Here is a 25,695-nt window from a genome sequence, read left to right as displayed (position 1 = left end):
CCTAATTCGATGGACGCTGTGTTAATTTGCTTATTATTCATTGTACACAATAAAAACGGCTTTTATCGCTTTGATTTTATAAGACACAGAGAATATGGTTTTATTTGTCCAGAAAAATTAGAATACGTCCAATTTTGGCCATATTAGAGGTACAGGGTTTTCACTGTGACAAAAATCTGTCTTGCATAACCACATCTATAAATCTAAACATATGTCTTAGGCTATGATTCGAGAGAGAAGAGAGCATCCAAAGTCAGTCACGTGATAAAATCCTTATCAATTTGAGGTCATAACCCTGAAGTTTAAGTCATGGTATATGTATAGCCTAAGTATTTGCCATCTACAATTTTTTTATATATGTCTTTAAATGTTACTCTTTCAGCTGTACCTGAAACATACCTACATCTTTGATATGAGTTTGCTTAAAACACAAACTTAACCCATATTCACACTAAGCTCCCCTAAAAATGTAGCCTACTCGTGTGTAGGTTGCTTAACAACAGTTAGCTCAATTATTTGTTTCTATATTGTATGTTGGAGCTTATTAATGCAAGATTGGCTGTGAGAGACCTTATGCTTTTTTTGTTATCAGAATAAACAGTGCGTGCTGAGGCCAAAAGTGAAAGTTTATGTCTGATTCATCACACAACCCAAGAGAGTAGAGCACACAACCGCAACATACACACCTACTGCACAGCTGAACTACAGCTTACTTTAGATTATCTGATGATGATTACCTCCTATTAGAAGTGTGGGTGTATTGATACTGATTGAAACTTCCCTGACTACTATTTTTTGTGCATCTATTAGTAGCAGGGTACAAACAACTCCATGACTTTTATTATCACAGAAAGTCTACCCTAACGTTGTTAAAGATGTTCAAGGTGTATATCTGTCTTATTGACAATATTTAAATGACTTTGCACAGTAATATATTTAATATTCTATTTTGGTAGTCAACACAGTATTTTATTTTTTTTGACTGATGGAAAGAGAAGTACAGCATTTATTTAAATTTTGTCACTATCAAGTATTTGTTCAATCAAACGCCACAACTTCTGTAACATAAAGGTCTTTTTCTCACAACACACATTTTGAAGCAGAGTTGCGACTGTGAAATGTTTCAGTGCAAAAAAACAACACAATGACCAAACACAGCTTTGACATTATTCCCTTTCTTTTCATTGTTTTGTTTTTGACACAAAAAAGTGAAGCACGAACCTCACTTGTATCTCTCTGCAACAAGCCTTACAGACTATCTTCTTGTTTTTATCTTGTCAGTGTCTGACTTCAAGTTGGCACTCTTGGAGGAGGGACCGGCTGGTGTAACTTGCCAATAAACTCCAGCTCCCTCTTTGCCTCTTGGACTTTTTTCTGCTGACTTGTGGTTCCCTCAGGTGGTATTTTATGGGAAGTGAAGTATTGTTTATTTAACTGTTTAGGTCCTGGCCTGGTGGTGTCCCCTCTCAAAACACCATTTCTATTTCTGTCCATACTGTTGTTGCTTTCTCTGGGGCCAGTCTGTGGATGACAGTTACTAGAATGAATGTTGCTCGTCTTCACTGTTGCTGACACTATACCACCTCCACAGGTTTTAGTCTGTCCCTTATTTTTTGTCTTTGTGCTCCCTGTGGTTGGCACTGAATGGTCAGTACAATTGCTCCTCCAGGAAGGACTTCTTCTCTCTCTGTGTGGTGATGAATCACATTCTAAGCTGGTGCTATGAATCCTGTAATGGGATGACTGATGAGTGTCAGGGATGGGTGAGTTTTTTGATGTTTCTATGTGCAAACCAGGACTTGATGTAAAGAGAGAAACACTGTGGTCGTCACATCTGGTCTGATCCATTATCTGGTTCCTGCCAGGCCCTGGAAGTGAAGTGTTGCTGTGGCTGTCCACATGCCCAGAAGTAGAGATCCTTGTGCAGATAGGTATTTGAATTTTTCTACGTCCAGAGGAGGCTAACGTGCTTTTGAGCTGCCCCTGAGTCCTCGATGGTGAAGGACTATTAATGACTTTAACTGATGCAGATGTCTTGCTAGAAGAAGCTCTGAGCGGTGGCTTGGGTTTGGTCTGGCACTGCAGAGGAGGTGGATGTGGTCTTAGGGACGCTCTGCTGCCTAAATCAAGTGGAGTCTCATCAGAAACCTTTTGTCCTGCAGTCAGCCTAAAGGAAAAAAAAGCAATAAGATCAAGGAACATTTTCTTACAAGAAGACAACAAAAAGATGTGCAGTAAAAACATTATTACATTATTAGTAGCATTGGCTTAGTTTGAGAAAGCTTGAAAGGAAAAAGAAACAGATTAAATTTTTTTAAAGCAGCTTCTTTATGTATCAGCAGTGAGTGTTTCTGTGTGGACACTTGAGCACTGCTTAAGTGAAAAAAAAAAAGTATTTGGAGGTCCCCCTATGGACTAGTTGCAGTTCTCTTTATAAGCTCCATCTCTCCCATGTTAACAGATTTGACACAGAACAAACTATAAAATCTAAATACAAATCCAATACATTTGTATTCTTCTCTTCCATCTGTAAATAATTATATTCCCATCTTTTAAAAATGTGTCTTTTTGGGAGTCAAAAGAGTAAAAGGTTCAAACCTGGAGGTGTTTTTCAAACCCTTCAAAGGCAGAGGCGAGGATCTTGAAGGTGAAACAGTCAGAGAAGTAGGGAAGAGCTCCAAGTCCATTTGTACAGCTCCTCTTAGCTCTCTCAGCTCTACGCACACACAAATGATACGGCATTGAGATTTGAAAAAAGTCTCAGACGTGTCCTTGAAACTTGCTGTTGGATAATTGAGCACAAAAAGCCATCAAAAGACAACAATCACCAAGTGCACAAGAAAGCACTCGCTTAATGTTGGTTTTGCTCAAACGACTCTCTATTGATGGACTCGAATTAGTTTCTCCAACATTTGGCCCAGAGTGGATAGATTTGGCTGAAGTGCTTAATTTGTCCTTTTTTTTATTCATAAAAATGTTTTTCCAGCTAATGTAGGTGGGCGATATTTTCATCATCACCATTTCAGCTGGAAATGTATCACAGAAATAAAGCTGAAATGGATAGTACGAAATAAAGCAATGACCCATCAAGTGTTAAGCAATACTGTGACACCAGGTGGCAGCAAATACCAAAACGTTGTTTCATGGATTTACCTGCAAGTGTAGGTTCAGGTTTCTCTAATTGACTCCGACATTTTTGTTTAATATTTCCCTGTGAGAGAAAAAAAAACAGGCTAGGTAAAAAAAGCATCAATTTTGATTCATGCACTTGATATAATAATGTCATAGAAAAACACATCCAGCTGTCATTTGTGACAGTAAGTGGAGAAATAACAGAAGATAAATGTATACAACATGTTCAAAAAAGCCGGAGTCTTTAGAAAAGGCAAAGGAACAAGGAAAAGGGATAAAATTCACAACAGGAGAAAAGAGGAGAAGAATGTGAGTGTTGACCACTAAACGACTGAGCAGAAGTGTTCCATCATGATTTGGCCTCAAATATCCTTATACAGAGCACATGAAACCATAGCGCTGTGTATGAGGGTGCGTATCACTTACTAAACCAAAGGCCTGATTTAAAAGTTTGTTAGTTATGAGTGACTACTAATTTAACATCAGCATACACACTTATAGTTTTTAAAGCATCCATGTTCTAAAAACATACACATGCACAAGTACACATACATAAATACTGTACACACAGATGCCTGAAGACTGACAGTTAAAATGTTTTTTTGGTCCTTTTTCTCGGTGGGATTCAAACCCAAACCTTGCAGTGTTTTCTTTCTGGACTGCAGACGGAGTTTCTGCGGTGCCTCTGACAGTAATGTGGCTGAAATCCAAAACAACGCTGAAGGCTGTGCATATACACATATACACACTCCAAAAATAGGCTTTGTGGTCTTAGTTGGGTTTGAACCCATTACCATGGTGCTGACTTTCTGGTATTTTAGGGAAAAGCTGGTACTGTGTGTTACTGTTATTATTCTCATACATGAAACTCTGAAACCCAAATCCTCCTCTCCCCTGAGCTGATGCAGACACACAAACAGGAGAACAAGGATCATCATTCCTGCCACAGAATCTAACTGCATCTGGCTTTTTATGGCTGCCACCTTTCATTATCTGAGGTGATGGTTCTGATGTATAGTGGGAAGATGTTGGCCAAACTTGTTCTAGTATGTCTACCAGTAAATAACTTCAACATCCTGAAGGAAAATCTACCACAAGTAGGTTTCTACAGCTGCTCCCATGATTACAACAATATGATGGATTATCTATTTAAGTCAGTATGGACAGATACAGGTCAGGGGTCATGCTCTGAGCTCTTGGGAAACATAATCATCTACATTTTCACTTATTCGCCATCACATCAACTCTCCCCAATTCAGACCACTAAAACACTGACAGAGCCCATAAAATGATTTTTATCACCAACTGAGGGAAAAGGAATCCTCTGTCTCTTGCAGCGTGCAGACATGGCCCATCGCCTATCGTCAAGTTGCTCTGAGAGCATACAGGAAGCCTTGAGGGACAAAAGCCCCACTTAGTGCCCTATTATTGGCTAAAGAAACAAAAATGGCAACTCTAACCAACCTACCTACAACACCAACTCATTGCTACAAAAAATGTAAACAGGTCCCCAAATTAAAACTTCAGTTACAGAAAATACCTCAGAAAAATAAACTGCAAAAAATCGAATCCAAGCAAGTGTATTCATCTAATTATTGGTCAGAAACATCTAGTCCCACTTCTTTTAGCTCTTGCACTAATGTGAAAGCAAGGCCTGCATTGATTGTAATAAGTAAAAATATCTGTTAATGAGGCAAGCACATTTGACTTTTTGAGTGTCTTGAAATAAGATATACTAACTATAAATAGTACGTCGCTTTTCAAGACTTTACTTCAGTAAAAGCATATATTTTTTACTTGTTACAAGCAATGCAGGCTCATCTTATCTTATGTACTGCTCACTATTTAGATAGACAAACATGATTGTTTAGATTTGAGTTTTTTGCAGTGAATTTGATAACACTCCCCAGCAGATATAGACTTCTGGCCAAACTAATTGGAAAATGTTCAGTTATTAACTAGAGAATGATAGTGTAAAATGTGCAGCCAATGCTTTAGAGGGGAGGATATTTGAAGAAGGATTTCCTCACAGTTTCCACTTCTTGAGGATGATGAGACACTATAATTTCCTCAAATGGCTTTTTTTTTACATTCAACACATCGAGCCTGTATTGTATGTTTCAGAAAGTTACTCCTGGACTGCTGTTGGACATGATGTAGTGTAAAGTTCACTCCAGCTAAGAGAAAATGGGTTGTTTCAGATGGGTGTTTGGGATCAAAGTCTGATTAGCTGTTACACATTGCATTAAATAGAAATTTGGTCATACTGTATCGATCCTCCAAATGCATAAAAACTATACAAAAAACTGCTTGGTGCAATGTTGATAAACTCATGACAATCCTGGAGAGGGCACTTACACTAGCTTGGCTATATTAATGGTCACAGGAAAAAAAATATAGAGTCAGATGTGACACTGAAGATGTTTTTTCATCCCATTTTCTTTGACACATTCCTAATTACAGCAGGCCATGAAACACAACACAGATATTCATGATCATAAAGTAAAACAAGTCATCTGAGTTGGAAGGTTTAAATGTTTCCTGCATATTCTTTAGGCTGACTAAAATCCTCAAATTTAGGATTCAGGACGGTTAAGATTTCTCTTTCAGTATATACATTTAATTTAGAAAAATGCTAGACATACAAACCAAGGCTGTTAGGTTTTCATTTACTAAGCATCCTTATTGGTATGTTCCTGCATGATTGTTTAACTGGACAAGGCTTAATAAAACATTCAACTGACACCATAAAACCTTCTGTGTTTACAGAATACACTAAAACTCACACAGGAGATCCTAAGGGCTGATATCAGTATCCATCCTCGCAGCGATGGTAAGTTATCATGGCCAGTGATGCTTTGCACAGCACAGCATTAACATCATCCCCTACAGCAGCAAATAAATGAGAATGCACAGTAATCTCATGCTCGAAGGGCACAGCACATTTAAAGCCACAGCTTCATCCCACCTGCTCACATTCCAGGCAGCAACCCTTCACTTGAGGAGGTTTCTTCACAGGCACATTTCTGCTTTGCCCCAGGTTCTCTTAAGTACAACATTGACTGCCTCTACAAGACTCGACAAGGGGATGACTCTATACAATAAACTTCACACCTATGGGTCTTTAAGACTCAAAAAACAGACATAATGTTTATGCCATCCTCTCGGCCTCTGTTATACTTCACTAATCCTGATGGAGTCTTGCAGGAACAATTCCCTGGCTGTTTGATTTCATTTTGCAAAGGCATCTTCTCTTTACTATTCTAATTATTTTAACAGTGTGTATTGGCTATGCATCTACTTTGTGTTTTGATATCTGTTACTTCAATGTTTTTTTATTATTTATTTATATTGCCACTGATGTACCTAAGTCTCTCTTGAAAAAGAGATTACAAAATGTCAATGAGACTACCTGGTAAAATAAAAGTAAAAAAATAAATAAAAGGAAAGGGTCACACACCATTTTCCCTTTGGGTTTTTAACGAACATCTGAAGCACATAAACTTCAAGAGTCTTAAACAATCAGCATTTTATCCCTCGATACGGTTGTCCTATTTTTCAACTTGTCTTGTTTCCAGACAAACTGGCAGTGAAACATTTCCAGGAAGACATGAACACACACACACAAGTACACACAGGGATCGAGAGAGATAAGTTACACATCTGGTCTGCAGCGAAACCCTACATCTGGGTTCTAACTAACTCACTCTCACAATGCCAGACAAGCAAATCAGTGTAGCAGAGCATGCATGCACGTTTGTTGGTCAATGTGTGTGTTTGTGTAAGCATTTAGAAAGTAATTGGAGTGATTGAGAGCAGATCGATTTTTCGCAGCACTGCAGAGCTTTTGGCCAGACAGAAGGAAAACAAAACAGGCTTAGACAGAGCCTGTGCAGGTTTCTTGTGCAAGCCTCTGTTTGTATGCGTGTATGTGTTTGTAAGTGTAAACTCAAACCTGTGCAAAGTCGTGTGCAAAAATATTTCTAACTGAGGAAGTCCATCTTTTCAAATTCAAACTTCAGAAAAATTAGAAGACTGCCCCTGGTCAAGAAAGTCAATATCTTTCTGTAATTGATATAATCTGCATTGTGTTTGATACATCATTAACAGGTTTTAAGTAAAAAGATATGATGGCATCTAACAACTGGAATATATTTTAATGAAATTGGAATATTCTTATAAAATTTCATCAAACATTAAGTCAGGCTGAGTGTTTTTGTGTTTACAAAACTAGGCTTAAGTCAGGTTCAATCTCTCCTTTAGTGGTATGTGATGAATGCAATGAAAACTAGAATGACAATGACTTTACAGTACAGTACTAACTCGAGTAATGTCCAGTATGGATTTTCAATGTTAAGAGACTTATAAGTATTAGGATACAATACAGATTAAGGGGTAAAATATCCTACTGTGCATTTACAATAAAATGGAAAGACTATCCAGATTTCATGTGAAACTCAACAACACAAATCAGAGGATGCTAACAAAGTTTTTTTTTTTTTTTTTGATCGAATGAAGATTAAAAATGTCGTTAGCATTTTTTTAAACGTTTTCTATCATGTTCTTCTTACCTTCAAATACTTTACCAGTCTTTTCAACTCTCCACACTCCTCCATTAGGACAGACCTGGAAGAACAGAGAGACAGAAAATAAATGGCCAGATAGAAAGAGAAACCAGACAGATATCAAATATAATGGAGAGATATAATGAAACATGAAAAAAGTAAGTGTATGGTTTAGTATCAGATGCAGTGAACCAAAAATACAATGTGCGGAAAAGTAGTTAATGGAAATAGTTCAAATGAATCAACATATTTAACATTAAATGAAACAGTCTGATGTGACGTTTTAATGTTTTGGGATTTTCAGTGTTTACATGTTTGTCAGAATCAATGTAGCAGATTGATGAGCAAACTCAATAGTATACAGTAAGTCACCGTCATCAATAGAGGTGCACTCGGTGTCTGCTATGAGTCTATCCTTTGCAGTTTTCATACTGAGGATACAGTGTCCTATTTATCTTTCTTTCTGCCCCCACGTTTACTTTCTGCTCCTCCGGTTACATAACCAAACTTGACTTTCTTCACTTATTTAAAAGGGAAAAAGGAAACTTCTGCCTGCCCTGAGATCCATTTTTTTCTGACAATGGAGCCTTTTGTTCTGGTCCAGTCAGGAAATGGGCGAGAGCAGGCGCAAAAAGAGAGGGGGGGGAGAGAGAAAGAGAGGTGGCTCCAGTGACTGTACTGCCCTGTGGGCCTCAAAGAATGAGGGATGAAGGAAGGAAAGGAGGGATGGAGGGTGAAGGAGGCACGGCAGAAACAGAAGCAGCCAAGGAGAGAGGAAATTAAAGAAGAGAGAAACTCACTTCCAGACTTGAAGAACAAGCATGAATTACAATAAGACATAGAACAAAATTTACACCAAACTAATTGATACCAAATGTGATTTGTCTCTTCTAGTGGTACAAACAGAAAATGAAACCTTGCTTGTTGTAATGTACCAGTTTCATGTGTTGTTTACCCATTCTGCACACACTGTTTATGCTGTTGATACTTTGTTTTTTAAGGAATTTCACCACAATAAAGCAAGGATTTCTCCATGTTTTTTTTGTATCAAAACAATGTTTGTTAAGCATGTCTGTTGTTCTTATTTCAAACAAGATACTTGGATGTCACATAATGTATGAATGTACAGGCTGCAGGCAGATATAGCTTTCATTAAGAGGGTTAAATGTAGTGATGGACAAACTCATAGGCCACACTTAAAGTCTTATTGATAATAAGACTTTGCTAATTCTTCATCAAAATATAGTTTGGGAAGTATTTCTTTGACTTGATTTGACCTACCTGAGTCGATCCACCACTTGGTCAATGTCAGTGACATTCAGCTTGTCTCTCATGGACTGGACCTCATCAGCAGCACTGGACCGGACCGAACAATGAGAGCTCGGTCTGAAAGAGAGGGGGTGAATTTTGTAAGAAGTTAAGTGAAAGAGATAAAGATTATGTGCATTACTAAAAGCACTGCACCATTCAGCACCTCATCAAAATATACAAGATCAGTGTTTGGATTACATACCTGCTTCCACAATCAGAATCTGCAGAGTCGATACAGAGTGTTTGACAGCTGTTAAGGTGACCCAGGGCGTAGTCCACCGTCTCAGGTTTGTACCGAAACAAGAGCTCTTCATCGTCTCTATGGCAACAACAGTGAAGACAAGGAAAGTATCTTTACACAAGTTAGTTTATTGCTTCAAAAGCCCTGCCAGTGCTGCTATATATAAGTCTTAAGCTGTGGTGGAATATGAATTAATATCTCTAAACATAAGCCTAAAAATCTGCTTCTTCAGTTTTGCTTTAGATTCTAAGTAATTTAATCTATTCATTTATTTATTTTTGGTTTCTTGATTTTTATTTTTATTTTTTGTGGCTTTTTGAAAAAATTATTTGCATTATTTTATGCAGACATATCTGGTGGTGTATGCAAAAAGGCTGTACAAAGTGTGCACTTACTAGGACTCTATTATTAGAGCTGGGCTCATTTTACAATATGCAATAGTGATTCCAGAAAGGCCAAGATAAGCAGCAGGAACATTATATTTTCTGAATGATCCTTTGGAGAAAAAGGAGCAGACAGATGGTGTAGGCAGCAGCAGGTGGTGTGACATTGTGGTCTGTTCTTAATGTTATCTTGGCTTGAGGAGAAAAGTACTCGTTCCAGCCATTCAGACAATTAAATGGAGCTGTGTGTGTGTGTGTGTGTGTGTGTGTGTGTGTGTGTGTGTGTGTGTGTGTGTGTGTGTGTGTGTGTGTGTGTGTGTGTGTGTGTGTGTGTGTGTGTGTGTGTGTGTGTGTGTGTGTGTGTGTGTGTGTGTGTGTGTGTGTGTGTGTGTGTGTGTGTGTGTGGAGGGGGGTAAAGGCGTGCGCATCAGGACCACACAGGAGGAGGCCAATATAAAAATCAGTTGACTTTTACAAGGTACACACCCACTCACACACCCTCATTCCCACATACAAATGCTTGGGGTAAGAGCTACTTTTACTCTTTGTGTGTCTTTAAGCAATTAAGTCAGTGAGAACTTTGCTGTGAAGACAGAAGGGTGCTCTTGGCTATCATGCCTGGTAAATTAGCTTACTAAAAACACACACAATTCCCAGCAAGTGTATGATAAAGAGAGAAAAGGGGATAATCTCTATTGTGATTCTTTGGAAATATGTTCTCTATTTCTATGCCAACAAAGCATAATTAATTGAACCAAGATAGCAAACAAAGGGTTGTAGAGCATTATTGAGTGGAAGTGTTATTAAGGAAACATTGTGTGTGCTTTATTTCTAAAGCCATTCAGCTGCTTTACACTTGGGACTTATCCTAATTGAATGATCAAAGGCCTATAACACACACACACACACACACACACACACACATTGTGCATTAAGGTTAACAAGTATACTAAAGCCAACTTCAAAGAGGAAAAGAGATTTGTGCTGGCACTGTTTTGTGTGCCACCAATACTTGTTGGTCATTTTTCAGCAGACAACAATAGGCTGTATTTCTCCCTCTGAATTGAGCTTTTTATAATCCTAGCCGGAGCACTCTACAAGAGTGACTTGATGTGTGAGCAAGTAAGGCATCAGTTCATGTCTTGCTCAGTGACACTTTAATAAGACACGGTGCTGTTGGGGCATCAGACCTGTGGCTCTTTTGGATATTGGAAGCTGAAACCTTGGGCCTAACTGTCATCCCAATTTACAAGATACTCTTCAGAATAAATCCCTGTCCACTTGGCAGTTAAAACAAGCACCAGAGGTGACATTATACATTTTGTATTTCTTTTGACGGATGAATCATTTTTTCGCAAGTCAGTGGACCACACTGAGAATTATAACAACTGTTTGCGCCCATTGTGAGAACAAACCATCTCCTGCGCTGTCGGTCAGGGGATGTATCCCCACTTTAATCCTTGCTTAATAATCAAACAATTATACTGGATGGATTTCTTGAAGTTTTGGGAGTTCTGCATTCTGCTTGAGGTTTCTGCCTGTTAAAGGCAGTTTTTTCCTACCACTGTAACTTTGCTAAATGTTACATAGTGCTGTGCTCATGGTGGATTCATTTCTGTTCTCTGTAAATAGTATAACAAAGAGTAAGGTCTATAGACCTGCTCTGTTCGTAAAGTGTCTTGAGATAACTTTTTTTGTGAATTAGCGCCATACAAATAAAGGTTGAGATTTATTGATTGACAGTACAGAAAGCCATGTTTCCAAGTGAATTTTACTTCCAATGTTGCACCATCACAAGGGTCACTTTTCTGGTTTTAAGTGAATTGTTTTAAAAACCATTGGAAGAAATCAATTTGATTGATTCGAATTACTTGTCGACGAACTGTTGACCTTGTTTGAACTATCTGTATAAAATGATTGTAGGCTATATGTTTAATGGCTAAATAAAATACTCATACATGCAAACATACATACATATAAGTATGTAGAAGAATGTAGTTATAATGCTGACTGTAAGTAGAGTCTGGTAGAGAGGCTGGCATAGACTCTTACATCTCAGTATGGCATTCCAGCAGCTAAAGCGAGTAGAAAGTGAAAATCTGCATCATCAGTGACATCACAGTTTAACAAAGGTATTATTGTTTTTTTTGGTGTGGATTCTGATTTAAGGTTAGGACATCTTCATTGAATAAAACTGACTTGCTTCCACTTAGTAATAAGTTAGCGTTATTTTATTTTGGGAATGGGATGGAATGGATCAAAGGAGCTATCACAAAATTCACTGATTGAGTTTTTTGGGGAAAAAATGTAGAAGCGGTTCATTCTGTCTATATATGTGGCTGCTAAGAGAGGATTTAGAATAATGAAATTAACAACTACAAAAACAAGACCATGCTGACCAAGCACAAACATGGACGCAGATAAAAAGAAAAACACAGTCAAAAGGATGTTGACAAACTGACAGGCAATAAAAAGTTTGTCACAGAAATGCAGAACAATCCATCTTACGTTGTGCTTTTCCTAAAAGGCCTGAGCTAAATCTGTGAGGTGACACGGGGCAGCATTCCTGGCAGCAGCGAGCTTGTTGCTAGGATAGTTACAGGCTCACACTTACTGTGGCTCTCACACACTCACATGCCTGTACATCATCACAAATAAACGGCTATTTTAAAGTATAATGTATTATCAAAGTCTTACTAATAATTATAGCATCCTTCAAACTGTTTATATGACATCTTAATATCATTCACTTGGCCGTTGCTACAAGCTCATTGCTGGCCTGAGTCAGAAGATTAATTGTAAAAATTGAAACTCAAAAGCATTTATAAAATAGAACCTCTTAAAGAGGAGCATATAACTCCCTGAAGACTGTGCCTCATGAAAACAGAGAACCAAGCTTTATGTGTTCTTGCTTTAGACAAGTAACTGACTGATAAAGGTCAAAGTTACTCAAGAACACAAGCAAACAACCAGCCCGATTAAAGTGACTATTACCTATTTTAAAAACAAAACAAAAACAAACATTTCATCAGATTAAGCTAGGAATGATGGGGCCTTTAAAATCCAGGCCAGTGTTGGATGGAATTTGCCGTGGAATGTGTGGAAGTCTCCCTCCTTTAATTGTCCTATTGTTGCACATTTGCAAACCAGTTTGCAACTTCCCTACCCCAAAAACCTTTGTTCCCCTTCCTCCCATCCCATTTGTAAGTGACATGTGAGCACAATATAGTGTTTTATGGCACTCTTTGTCAGGGGAAGAAAAGACGCAGGGAGTGAGAGAGGAGGGTCTTGACCTATACTTTCCCATACCTACTTTATGTGTTGCTTCTCTTGATAGAAAAACAATCTAACTAACAAAGTAGATCAAGATAGAAATTGTGTTCTGCCCCACATTTTGCTAAGCTGCTATCTGCTAAGCTATCATTTAAAGCAAGAGTAGAATAAATTGTGTATTCTTTAATATTACGGATTCAAATCATGCAAAGCTCGTACTATATCTTACACTAAACTGATATATAAAGCATGTAGTCATCACAAATATGAATTGAGTTTTAGTTTAAACAGAATGTTGAAGAAGTGAATCTAGGAGCCCATGGACTAATCAATTCTGTTAAGCTTTAAAAGAAGTGTAAGCTGCAATAGAGTAGGACAGGAAACTAAAGATGCTTGATATGCTTCAATGCCATCAATTATTTTAATATTGTAGATTAAGAGATATTTCTTGAGCCATAGTATACATTTAGTGTATTTTATAGTGTAAGAACTGGCAGGTAGGTGGGGAACACCAAGATGATGCACTTGTGCAGAAATATATTTAGTGAGAGAAATAAAACATGTGCATGTGGGATTTGTTTCTATGAACACACCACCTTGACAAGTACTGCTATATAACAGAAGGGTATAAACCTTAGCATTTGATAAACTTGCATAATTGATATTTTATATTTTCTATGTCTTTTTTTTTTTTACTTTGTTCATTTTGCAATAAGCAACAACATGTGGATGCTGTTTGAGGTCAGGGCCTCTCCTTCCATTTTTCTTGTTTACCAGGTCGACACGTTTCCCCTTGCAAAAGCTGCCTGAAAAGTTGGACAGTGACACACCAGGCCCCTCTGAAATGTTCAAAGATTTTAAACTTTAAGACCTTAAAGGAATCAGTTAAATAGTATAGAAGAAGCCAGTGCAAAAACAAAACGAAACACAATATGGACACATGTTTTAAAAAGGGACCTTTCCACCATGATAACATATTCAACCCCACAGTGTTCTACACATTGTTTTACCAGCTGCTCAGTGTGTTATTATGAGAAACAGAAGATAGTTGGTATGTGTTATAGGTCTTTCAGGAATTTATTTTCACTGTGGTTAAACATTCCAATATGGCAGTAAATATTAAAATATTCCTGTAAATTGTTTCTTATTATCTATTCCCAGCACTGTCAGTTATTTATAATGTTTGTTTTTGAGAAACCTCATGCCTTTTATGTTGTAATGTTTTTGGCCAGAATGTCTAGAGGTCATAAACACAGCCTTTTAAATAATTCACCGATAATGTGCAGTAGAGTTAATTTACGTGCACCTACATTCCCTCCTTGCCAGCCCTCTCACTGAGAGTCTGCAGTAACATCTTGACCTCTGCTCTCAGCAGCTCTTTGACTGCAGGCGGGTCTGGGAGAAAGGATCCCCTTGGATGTTGTAGTGGGGTCCCCGCCCTGCTGCCAATGTTTCCCTGATGGCTCTCCTGCCACATCTTGTACCACATCTCCGCCTACAAACACAATTGTAATGGTTAAAAAAACAGCTATATTTAATGTCTCATCAATCAATCAATCAATCAATCAATCAATCAATCAATCATTATTTGTATAGCTCCAATTCATAACAAGTTTGATCTCTAGACGCTTTACAAAAGAGCATATGGGATAGGACGCAGGAAGGATTTCTCCTTCGTATTCCTTGCGTTTCTGTTGTCCACACTTCCTTGCCGCGGAGGTGGAGGTCGGAGCAGGCCGTGCATGAATGAGGACGGCGGTGGTTGTGGGGATGACACAGTTCGATGGTGGTGGCTGGGTGTCATAGTGACATGGTTTTTTTTACAGTACAGGAGGTGATTTCAAGATGTTTAACAGTCCAAGTGACGCTCACAGGTGACAGCTTCTGATTTAAGTGATGGTGCTGACTTTCTCAATGATTTAGCAAAGCACTCATTTAAAGCAAAGTGGAAAGGAGAATTATCTTATTTCTATCAAGTCTCAGTGAATGAAAAACCTGTCTATAATCTGTACTAAAAGAAAAATATACAATGAGTCTACCAGTGCATACACAGTAGTGGGAACACTACACGAGTTGTACTATCAGTCAGAGAGACTATAGCTACAGTTAGTTATTCTGCACGCGAGAAATTAAGCTCAATTTTCTTATTTCATTTCTCCAAAACGAAGAAACTTGTGGATCCATCCTTGTCTGTTCAAATGTTTTTTCCTTTTTTTACTTTTACTGTAGGTTACTAAACTGCAACACATCTCTATTTCTCTCTTTATCTGCTTTTTGTGAAAACATTTTCAGGGCTGTCCTTGGCACAAGCAGACATTGTTTTTTTTTTGTAAACTGATAGAAACACTGAACGCTATCTTCTTGCAACAGGAAGCAATACAACTTATTTTTGCAGAAAGATATAACATACTGTATGGGCGACACCTTCTTTCAACAAATATATTTGTTACACGGAAAAGACATCTGTATACTGTGAGCCCTCATAATGTGTATCATATGCTCAGTTTTCATGTAGTGCCATACCTTTTATAACCCAAAACATGCTCCCATGTTAACACTAATGCATATTGTATCTTATCTTTGTATCAGTATAGGACCATATCAATTCATATAGCACACACTGAGGAGCATGAGGAATTCCAGGTTGTCCATGTCACTAGACAAGCAGCTCTGTCTGCAGCATTAGCAAGCAGCTTTCTAGCCTTTGTACTTTTGCAGAGCTTATCACTGCAGATCAAGGATTTATGTAAAAAAATGTAGTAAAAGGCCACTTTTCATGCTTGGCTTCCTCTGTGAGCTGGTAGAAAGGGTGAGGGCCCATGATTATTGGTGTACTTTTTCAACCAGCATTCGTTTTCTACAACTGCACACAAACCTCTGCTTAAATGTCAACGTAATATAGCCACAGTGAAGCACAGAAAAGAAACAACATAAAATACATATTTTGGGTTAAAAAAGAGAGGTAAAAAGAAACATGTGCTTATGTGCACACACGTCTAAGAGAAGTCTGGATACTATTAAACGCCTCCACACCTGTTGCTTGCCAATCATTACTGTCACATTGCAGTCAAGGACTTCACATCAAACGAATACACTGGAGGATACTATAAAAACACTGCTGTGTGTGTTTTTAAGAGTGTGGGGGTTTGTGCCCGTCCACATACATAACAGAATTCACTCAGTATTTTACACACACACACAGTTTTCACACTCACACTGGTCTCCTCTGTCTGTATTTGGGTGTTGAGGTGTTTATGTTTCAGGATTCATGGCTCACCACCAGCTAAAAAGTAGTTCAATGGTCTTTTTTTTCTCTCCTTCCTTCTGCTGTGAGACTGCTGATCTCATCTAGGAGTTATTTTACAGGAACTCTGCTGAGACCTGTCAGCTAAAAACACTTACAGTACTAGGTGCTATTATGTTAAATTATTTAAATTGGACTTAAGAATATGTTTAACTTAGAGGGCCTTTCATTCAGGGAAGAGAGGAGAGATAGAGTGAGAGTGTGGAGGAAGGAACAGATAGATTGGCCTTGTAGAGAGACTTGAAAAGAGAGGCTAATATTCCCTCTGATCTAACCGCCTGAGACAATGGAGACCTTGATGGAGGGAGAAGCGGCAGTGCTGAGGAATGGAGGAGTCACCTGCAGATCAACTATTGCTATTCACAGTAGCTTACTGAGGGGTAAAATTCATAACATGGTTCTAAGAGAAAAAGACGGGTACAGAGGAAAAGACGGGTACAGAAAAAAACACAAAAAGTGAAAGACATGGAGGTAGGCAAACAGCCACATGGGGGGAAAAAAGGAAATGATTCGTCTTGCTGTAGATGGAATAACTGTAAGGAACCTTCATGAAGTAGCCCAGGAGTTCAATAAGGTGCTCTGTCCCTCGTTGTTTTTTTCCTTTGGAAATTTCTCAAAGCTCTAAGCCTAAGAATTTCTTTCCGTCTGAAGGGCTTTACCCAGATCCACTGAGGCTGAACTGGCCTTAGGTGAAAAAACACCTGTGTGTGTGACTATAATGAAAGTCACACAGGCAGTACACAGTACACACACACACACACATACACACACATGTGCACATCTATTTGATGTATACAGACACACACAAAATTAAGTTTAAGTACATGCGTTGCTAACAGTCTTATCAACAGTTGAGGATTAGCCTATTTAACCCTGTTATACCGACCCCCTGACTCACTAAGCTTTGTGTGTGTGTGTGTGTGTGTGTGTGTGTGTGTGTGTGTGTGTGTGTGTGTGTTTCTGTATATGGACTGAATTACTCAGCATCACTGAAGTTTGATTTGAGGTTTGTTTCCCTTTTGAATTGTACTTTAAATCCAGTTTTTGTACATAAAAACAAATTTAATTTCACGATTTATCAGTGTATTGAATATGGTTGATTGCAGTAGACTGTGTTATTACCTGTGCGTGTGTGCTGTCGGCTGTGATTTTTAAAGGTTAAAATAATACAAATTAATAAAAGTGTTGTCAGCGTCTAAATGGCGCTGCCTGAAAGCTGAGACAGACTATGTCCATGTGTGGCTTTTTTGCAAACAGCGACAGGCCTGTTGGCTGATAACATCTACAGATGGAGACATTTCAACACATAACAGCAGGAAAAGAGAAACGATGGCAGAAGATGAGAGAGACGAAAAGCATATAAAATCATACCATATGAAAAAGACAAAAGTCAATAGATTGATTTTTATACTCCACAGAACGTGCTGATGACAGGAATTCTTTGTGTCTGAGTGAGATCTCCAGCTCCAGACTTGTTCTGAGGTGCACATGGCATGACCTCTGTTATGTAATTCAGCTTGGCAGGAATGTTCCCTCAGTAGACGAGGCTGCATTTCTTCACATAGCATGTAAGATATTAGGTCAACCAAAGACCACCAGCATTTGCAATGCTCTAAAATACTTTGAGTCCTATTTTGTAATACTTTCATTAACAACTTAAATTATTTTGGTAAAATAATATTTAAGTCTAAAAAAGTTCACCTGCCACTATTTTGATAGTCTTCATTTTTCTATGTTTTTATGTTTGAAATATTAGTTTGAAATATCATTGTGAATAAAAACATTCAATGACAAGAAAATACATTTTTATGATGAGTTGAGAACACCTTCCATTAATGAAATGTCGGTAAGAATCCTGAAATGTTTTAGAGCAATGATGATGACAGGATGGAACAGTTGTTTAATTTCAATGTTCATAAGTCGGCCATGTTTGTCTCTTAAGCCTGGAAGAAACTTAAGGATGGTTTATTACGTTGGTATTATTATTATTAAGTGTCTACTTTTGGTCTCTAGTCGCTTTGTATTAATTATGGTTTCTAGTAAGGCAGTTCAGCTGGGCATATTGTTTATGCATGACACAATAATAAAATAAAATTAATCAATCACAAGTTCTTGTAACTTATGACTGGCTATTGGAGTTCTTCTATGTATGGCATACATAGAATAACTGGGGAATTTTTTTAAAATTTGGTTGACAAAGCCAAAGATGTTGAATTATGATAAGATGCAATACAGCTTTAGACTTGTTTCAACAAAGCCAGGAGAACTGTATTGGTCTTAAAACATGATTATTTTATTGAAATGATAATTTTTTGTACAGATAATTTGTGAGAGAAGGAGTCAGGGAGTTAAAAGAGTTATATGTCACTCTGACTTTTCATAAAATGCGTGTCCTTTCACACTTGTGATTGTGATTCTTCAACATCAACCTCGGCTCAAAGTGGCATATTCAACAAGGTGTGTGCCATTCCAACTTAGATTCAAACCGTAGATTGCATTTGGTCTGTATGACCGGGGGGTATATAAATAAAGCTAGATTGATTGAGCTTGAAAATGGATGTGTTACTAATCAAACCTGCATGTATTTCTTGGGTGAGTTCATTTTTTCAGAGCTGAGGGATTTCCATGAAGTGATTTGAGGCAGTAGAGTTGCCCTTGAGTAAATATTGATGTCTGTCTGGCTCACATTTGGACAGAACAGTGCCAGATTACCCACATTACTCTTTTATGAGGGAGTCTGGGAATTCGTATTAATGAGAGTATGCAGCCAAACTAACCTACTTACAAAACCTAACGCCAAACTCATAAATTGTTTGGCCAGGAATTCTTGGCCTTGCATTTTTATAATTCACCCTGAAACCAAGAAAGTCTTATGGATAATGGGATTTTTTTTGATGTACAAGATATCAGCACATAATCTGTATTCTTAGAAGGAAGAATGATGAAAAAAATCTTTGCTGGCCACTCTGCAGTGAAATCCCTAATGAAAGCCAAGAAAGCCGCAGAGTGGAAATAGAAGGAAGGTAATATTTCAACAACTCAAGAAGACCCTCTTACCTCAATGTGCACATCTTTGTACATGTCAACCAGGGAGTGGCCCAGTGCTGTACAGACCTTCAGCAGCTCCGACCCAGGAACATGATCAGTGATCAAGCTCCATAGAGACTGGCTAGGGCACCACAGCTGGTTTCCATAAGGAGACTGAATACAAATGGCATTCTAGGAGTGAGGAAGGTAGGGAAACAAAAAAACAACAACAACACATAAATTAAACCATAATTAGGAGAAGCTGACCAGTATTAAGAGCCACTATGATTAATGACATCATTGTCATCAAGTGCATTTACTAAAGTAAATAACTGAGATATGTTATGATATGGTAGCCTTCAACTATTTAAGTCTACTATCTAAGTTATATTGTATAGTTTCTGCTTATAATATGACTACACTCATGCACTTTAACTTATGTCAATACTGCCCATTTACAACTCTGTTTTGCACATTTACATTTAATCTTTCATATTTAATTTATAACCATTTACGACTCTGTTTTTTTCACATTTACATTCAATCTTCCATTTTTAATCTCCCTATTTAAGACTAGTAATGCTTAGTTAAATCCTGGTTGTATATATTCACATTCTTAGTTTTGATATTTTTAGTACTTATTTACTTTGTATTTAATATTATATTATGTTTAGATTTACTAACACTGTGTTTTTTTACTCATATTGTGTGTTGGATAACCTGCTGCTGTAACGCCACAATTTCAATAAAGTAATTATATTCTATTTTATTCTATTCTTATTAATATACTTATAAACTATGCTCGAGTTATTATTTTATTAGAACGTTTTTTGTGTGTGTGTTTAATCAGGTAGAAACATGTAAATCATACCAGCTACATTTTCTTGTTGCCTTAGTGATGTCTCCAGACAGTTTGTTTTGTCCAAAACATAAAGAAACTCGGTATATTATTACACATTATTTAAAAAGAAAATCACCTTTAAGAACCTGGATCCAGCAAGAAACAAAACTAGTGATTTATTTGATACCACAACCTCTTTACATTCTGTAGCTAGACTAATCAAATAACCTTTTTAAAACAGACCCATCTAAATAGTTACTTACAACATTATAATAAAAAAAACAGATTAAATAACAATTTGAGGAATGGTTGATAGAAGACAGTAGAAAAGAAATAAACTATTTAAGCTTGTTTAGTTGTCGTTAGTTAAGGGTGACGTTAGATAGCCAGTGAGCTTACCTACCTGAACGTAGACCAAACATTTAACAATTGACAAGAAACAAGTGTTTAAATAGTGTAGGCTATTTAAAAAATATCGGTAAACAAAAACAAGTTATGTTGGCCTTATAATCGTCCAAAGTTAATAAAAATACGTTTTGTTTGTGTTGCTATTCAGAAACAAACGCTCACCTTCATTGGCTCCTCGTATCTAGCGAGACTGTGGTATCCAAGCAAACTTTTCTGTTGCTAAGGGAAGATATCGCGAGATCAGTTAGACCTGTCAGCCTGTGTGATCCCTACACAAATACCTGTCATAAAAATTGCCTACATGTTTAACTTCACACCATTCACGTCAGATTTTTATTCTATTATAGTTGCTGATCAAGTTAAAAACGTGCCAAATGATAAATGTTTCCAAACAGACTGAATAGCCTGTTCAATTGTTTGTTTTGCAGACTTGTAGGTCTTTAAAAGCTTTGGATTTAGGCTATACGTAGCCTATACTAACATTGAAAGAGGGGACAGAGATACTTTAGGTAAGACTGGCGTGTGAACCCTCAAAGAGGCAGTGACAAATTTTCCCTCTTTATGCCCCAACCCTCCACCCTCTTCCGGGCTCTTTGTGGGAGTAGCGCAGCCCCAGTAGGTTAGACCGCTTGGACGGGGGACTGAGGTACTCTTAGAAGTTTTGCTTAAGAAGTATTATAGCAATGTGATAAACTGCATATTTTTTTGTAAACTTTGGTAATCCGTCTACCAAATCCCATCTGGACTACCGTGGATGTTTCAATTCACTCACGATTTTATTCATTTACAGTTTTGTTTCAAGGATTATAGCATGATGGTTTTCAACATGGAGAGCAGAATACGCACAGCCGTTTTGGCACTTCTTTGCGCACAGGCCGGTTTGGGCTTCTCAGTTGCCGGACAGCAGGAAGGCACCTGCGAGGCCAACGGCAGCTTATACTTTGTCGGGGAATGGTATTTTCTGGACTCTGATCACTGCACTCAATGTGAATGCACTTCCGAGGGCTCCGCATGTTCCCGCACCGAGTGCACCTCTCTGCCGGCCGCATGCATCCATGTCAGCCACTACCCCACCGACTGCTGCCCCAGGTGCGAGAAGATCGGCTGTGAGTACCGAGGAGTAGTGTACGAACTGGGGCAGAACTTCCAGGTAAGTCTTGGAGCGATGATAGGTTGCAGCAAGGATTGGTCCCACTGATGTTTTCAAATAGCGTAGTCTATGGATGATTGCATTGCATTTCAATTTTTAGAGATGAGCAAAATATATAAATCACAAAAACCCCTTTTTTTTTAAAAAGAAGTGGTTGTCATCTTAAGGGTCAAAAACCAAGTAACCTGTAAGAGTGTAAGAGATGAACTACCTTATTCTCCCTTATTTCAAACTGGTAAAGTTTTACTTCAAAAAGTGAGAAGCTAAGAAGCTGAACTAGTCATGTCCACAAGTTAAAGGTAAACATTGTTTCATTGTAAGGGGTCAAAAACTTTAAAAACTGTTGATGTAATATGTAATGTTCAGAAACAATGTCATTGTTTTTAGAAATAATGAGAAGTCAATACGATATATTTTTAAGCTAAAATTTGAAGAATATGCGTGATTAAGGAGTATAGTGTACGAAATATATTTGAAAGACTACCACAAAGCATACCACAAGTAATGGAGAATATAAAGGATATTCACCTCACCCGATACTCAATTTGTAGAGGAATGAAGGCTATCATTTATCATTTTCTAAAAAAATCCATAATATTATAAATAAGTAGGAACTGCCACACTATCCTAAAACAAAACTGAACATCAAGTCAGTATTGATTTTGAAAACTTCTTCCAGGTTTCACCCAACACCACTGTTCCCTGTCATTAAATGTGTTACTATGCCCATAATATGCCCGTAGTTTTTAAACTACATCTTGTACCAGTGACGCAGATTCCTAGACATTTGTGTTATAACTGTACAAGAAAAAGCCAATACCCATCTTTCTCTGTGTATGTCTTTCCTGAACTCTGTATCATTGAGTTACAGTTTGGCATGTTGGTATGAAACTTGAGTACACAGCAGGGAATTGGAGGTAAATGGCGCCCTCTTTTGAGGTGGCATGAGCAGGGCTTGCTGAGAGTTGCTGGTCAGTAATATGAGCCATGTTGAGTATTAAGCTGTATGTGGACACTACATGTGTGCCTGTGTTTTCTTAGCCATCAGAATGTGAGCAATGCACCTGTGACAGTGATGGCATCGCCCGCTGTCTGGTTGCAGATTGTGCACCGCCACCATGTGTCAACCCCATCTACCAGCCAGGGAAATGCTGCCCTGAATGCAAGGAGGGTAAGTCAAAAATATGTACAAGAAAAAAGTAGCAAGTAACAAATAAATAAATAAATAAAACAGACAGATGGAACAAACAATATTGTAGATGTAGTACTGTAAAATGTTGATATAATGCATCTAATGCTGCAGTTTTACTTACCTCTGTTCCTCATCTCCCTCCAGGTCCTAACTGCTATGTTAATGCATCACGCAGCCAGGTGATCCCAGCAGGAGAGCCCATCTGGGTGGACTCCTGCACCAAGTGTCGTTGTCATGATGGCCAGGACGCAGGCTACTGGGAAGGAAACCGTCTCGCCACCTGTTCTCGCCTCAAAAACTGCACACCTGAACAGCCGTCCACCCAGAAAGAGTGATTCAGTCGCTCATCAGAGAGCCAACAGTTACCCTGAATCATCCTATAAATGCTCCATCTCTTAAGAACATGCTGAAAGCTCCTGGGCAGCCAGTAAAGCCAGACATAGTGGATGATATGCTTCTTCAAAAATGTTAGTTTCGGGGATTCATCAAGATTCCTGCAAGGACAAGGCTGGACCTTTATCGGGCCTTTGCAGCATATTTCAAGCAAGGTCTAAATTCAAGGCTGGTTGGTCAAAGCTGAAACGATGCTGCTTGGTCAGTACTTTTTGGCAATTCAACTGAAATTTTGTGAAAAATATTGCCAAGCTAAAGTAACATATATTTTAAAAAATGGACGTATGACCTTTGAGATAACCACAAACCAGCTGAGGCATGGAAACATCATGAACAGGCAGTACCATTCCAGCAAAGAAGAACTGGTTGGTACAGACACACTATTCAGGGTGGTTATGCAGATGTTTCAACACATGGCCCCCTTTCCCTGCTTTGTGTATGGGAAAACAGATGAGCTGAGAAGATGAATTGTAGTCCTTGAAAATAAACTAAATTGGTGAAATTATTAACAAAAACAAGATTAAATCCCTAAAACAAGTACATTTTAAGGCCTGCTGTGATCTTTGAATTACAAGGCTTTAAACACACATACCTTTGGGGCAAACCTTTCTTGATTTCTGTATCTCAACAAAACATATTTAAATCTGACAGTAATCAAAAAATAAACAAACTTGACCTCTAAGAGGTGAACACAACCACTATAGTTACCTTTTAATATTTTTGTGGCTATAAACAGCATCTGCTAAATTTGGACCAATCCCTTACATTGTGAGAGGGAGACATTAGATAGCTTTTATAACAGCTACTTCCCCTTGATTTTTAGAAATATCTCTATACACCTGCTTTGGCAACAAGCTCCATAACAAAACCTATGAGATTATTGGATAACGAGAAATTGTAATTGACCTGTCACGGTTTGATGCAGCACCCAAATGTATGCTCAACTGTGATGTAAATTAGAGTAGGAAACGCCTAAGCAAAGCAATTAACAAGTTGTAATGCTCTGTAAATTCTGCAGGTCAATTTCCATACTTATTGAAATCTAATGTATGGGACTCTGGCTTAAAATATGTAGTAATACAGCAGTTGTAGACATGAGTTTCATTATATGGAATGTTATTTGTAAACTGTAGAGCAGGAATATGCATTTGAAATGTTCGGCTTTCTTCATTTATCACAAGGATGAATGTGCAGCATTAGCCAGCTACTCTGGTATTTTCCATGTTCTCAAAGTGTACTGTTAACATTAACCTTCAGTGTATGATGAAATGTAGCATGACATGTCATTTTATACGTTTATATGCAGCAGATCTTACAGTTATTTGTTAGTATCTACTTCTGTAGTCACGAGGGACCTTTGGATGAAAACCAAAAATAATCTTGTCTACTTATATGTTTATGTGCTGAGTCGGAGCAGGTATTAACTTTACTGTATAAGACTCCCAAGCTGGTACTGCATGAAGTATATAATTAAAAACGACAAGTTTCACTGCCTTAATTCTCCACGAGAGACTTCTTGAAGCAGGATGTGTGATCAAGTTAAAACTTTTACAGTTATGGACACCTCTTGAATCTTATTTTATGAACAGACTTTTTCTTTTTTAGAGAATATTCTCTTGTTCTCTTCGCTGCATTTCCTTGAGGGGACTGGTAAATGCACCAAACAGTGCAGAGATAAGATCAAACAAGATATGAAAACCGTTTCTTTGTTCGTCCTTAAAAAAGGCATAGTCTGACAATTTGTGGAAAATACTTGAGAATGTATTCTTAGGGTACAATCTTAAATTTGATACCAATTTGATATGGTTAGTTTGAAGCTAAAGCCAGCAACCAGTTAGCTTAGTTTAGCATACAAAAATGGGTTAAACAGCTGGCTAGGTTCGTCAAAAGGTAACAAAATATACAAACACCTCTAGAGCTCAATGTTTAATTCTTTATTTATCTGTGTTTTTTTTAACGGCCCAAAGTGTTATAATGAAAAGGTGCCTTTGTTTGCATATTTTGTAGGCATAGACTTTTAGCTTCTTAGAGTCTCCACTGGCTTTTACACTTTGGCTTGTAAGTTTTAAACAAAGAAGATGTAACACAACATAAAGTGAGCTTGAGAAGGGTTGGCTTTAGGATATTGTTACCATTATACAGAGCCAGGCCAGCTATTTCCCCATGTTAAGTCTTTTAGCTAAGCTAGGTTAGCTTACTGCTCTGCTGTAGCAGTACATTTAGGCCCACTGTACAAACACAAGAGTAGTGTCAATCTTCTTTGACTTGGTGGAGTTACAACTGACTGCCTGAATAAAAGGGAACTGATATTAGCACACTAGCATAATTTAGTGTTTTATGCTGGTATACAGCAAATCACCCTGTAAAAATATGAAAAATTAAACAACCTTTTTATATCGGTTAAAAATGTGTCTTTGTGTTTCCTTTGTGTTGCATCTATTCTTTCTTAATGTGAAAAATAAGCTATTTTGTTAA

The 25,695-nt window shown here is 37.9% G+C and overlaps 2 protein-coding genes across 2 annotated transcripts; one reads left to right on the top strand and one right to left on the bottom strand.

The window, feature by feature from the left end:
• Positions 1 to 369: 369 nt before the first annotated feature.
• On the bottom strand, positions 370 to 20,653 carry ccdc24 (coiled-coil domain containing 24). Its single transcript, XM_065954436.1, has 9 exons — positions 20,648 to 20,653; positions 19,267 to 19,428; positions 14,216 to 14,400; positions 9,211 to 9,327; positions 8,979 to 9,083; positions 7,704 to 7,758; positions 3,154 to 3,211; positions 2,599 to 2,716; positions 370 to 2,167 (listed from the first exon to the last, which is right to left on the bottom strand). Exons 1-9 carry the CDS (start codon positions 20,651 to 20,653, stop codon positions 1,291 to 1,293), a joined length of 1,683 nt encoding a protein of 560 aa, XP_065810508.1. The 3' UTR covers positions 370 to 1,290.
• Positions 20,654 to 21,064: 411 nt separating this feature from the next.
• Positions 21,065 to 25,627, top strand: zgc:113531 (uncharacterized protein LOC541359 homolog). The gene is made up of 3 exons (XM_020635244.3): positions 21,065 to 21,635; positions 22,677 to 22,806; positions 22,972 to 25,627. Exons 1-3 carry the CDS (start codon positions 21,240 to 21,242, stop codon positions 23,160 to 23,162), a joined length of 717 nt encoding a protein of 238 aa, XP_020490900.1. The 5' UTR covers positions 21,065 to 21,239; the 3' UTR covers positions 23,163 to 25,627.
• Positions 25,628 to 25,695: the final 68 nt, after the last annotated feature.

The sequence above is a fragment of the Labrus bergylta genome, chromosome 4, assembly GCF_963930695.1.
Source record: "Labrus bergylta chromosome 4, fLabBer1.1, whole genome shotgun sequence".
Taxonomy (NCBI): Eukaryota; Metazoa; Chordata; class Actinopteri; order Labriformes; family Labridae; genus Labrus; species Labrus bergylta.
The sequence above is the reverse complement of the archived record's forward strand: the minus strand, read 5'-3'. Positions and strand labels throughout refer to the sequence as shown.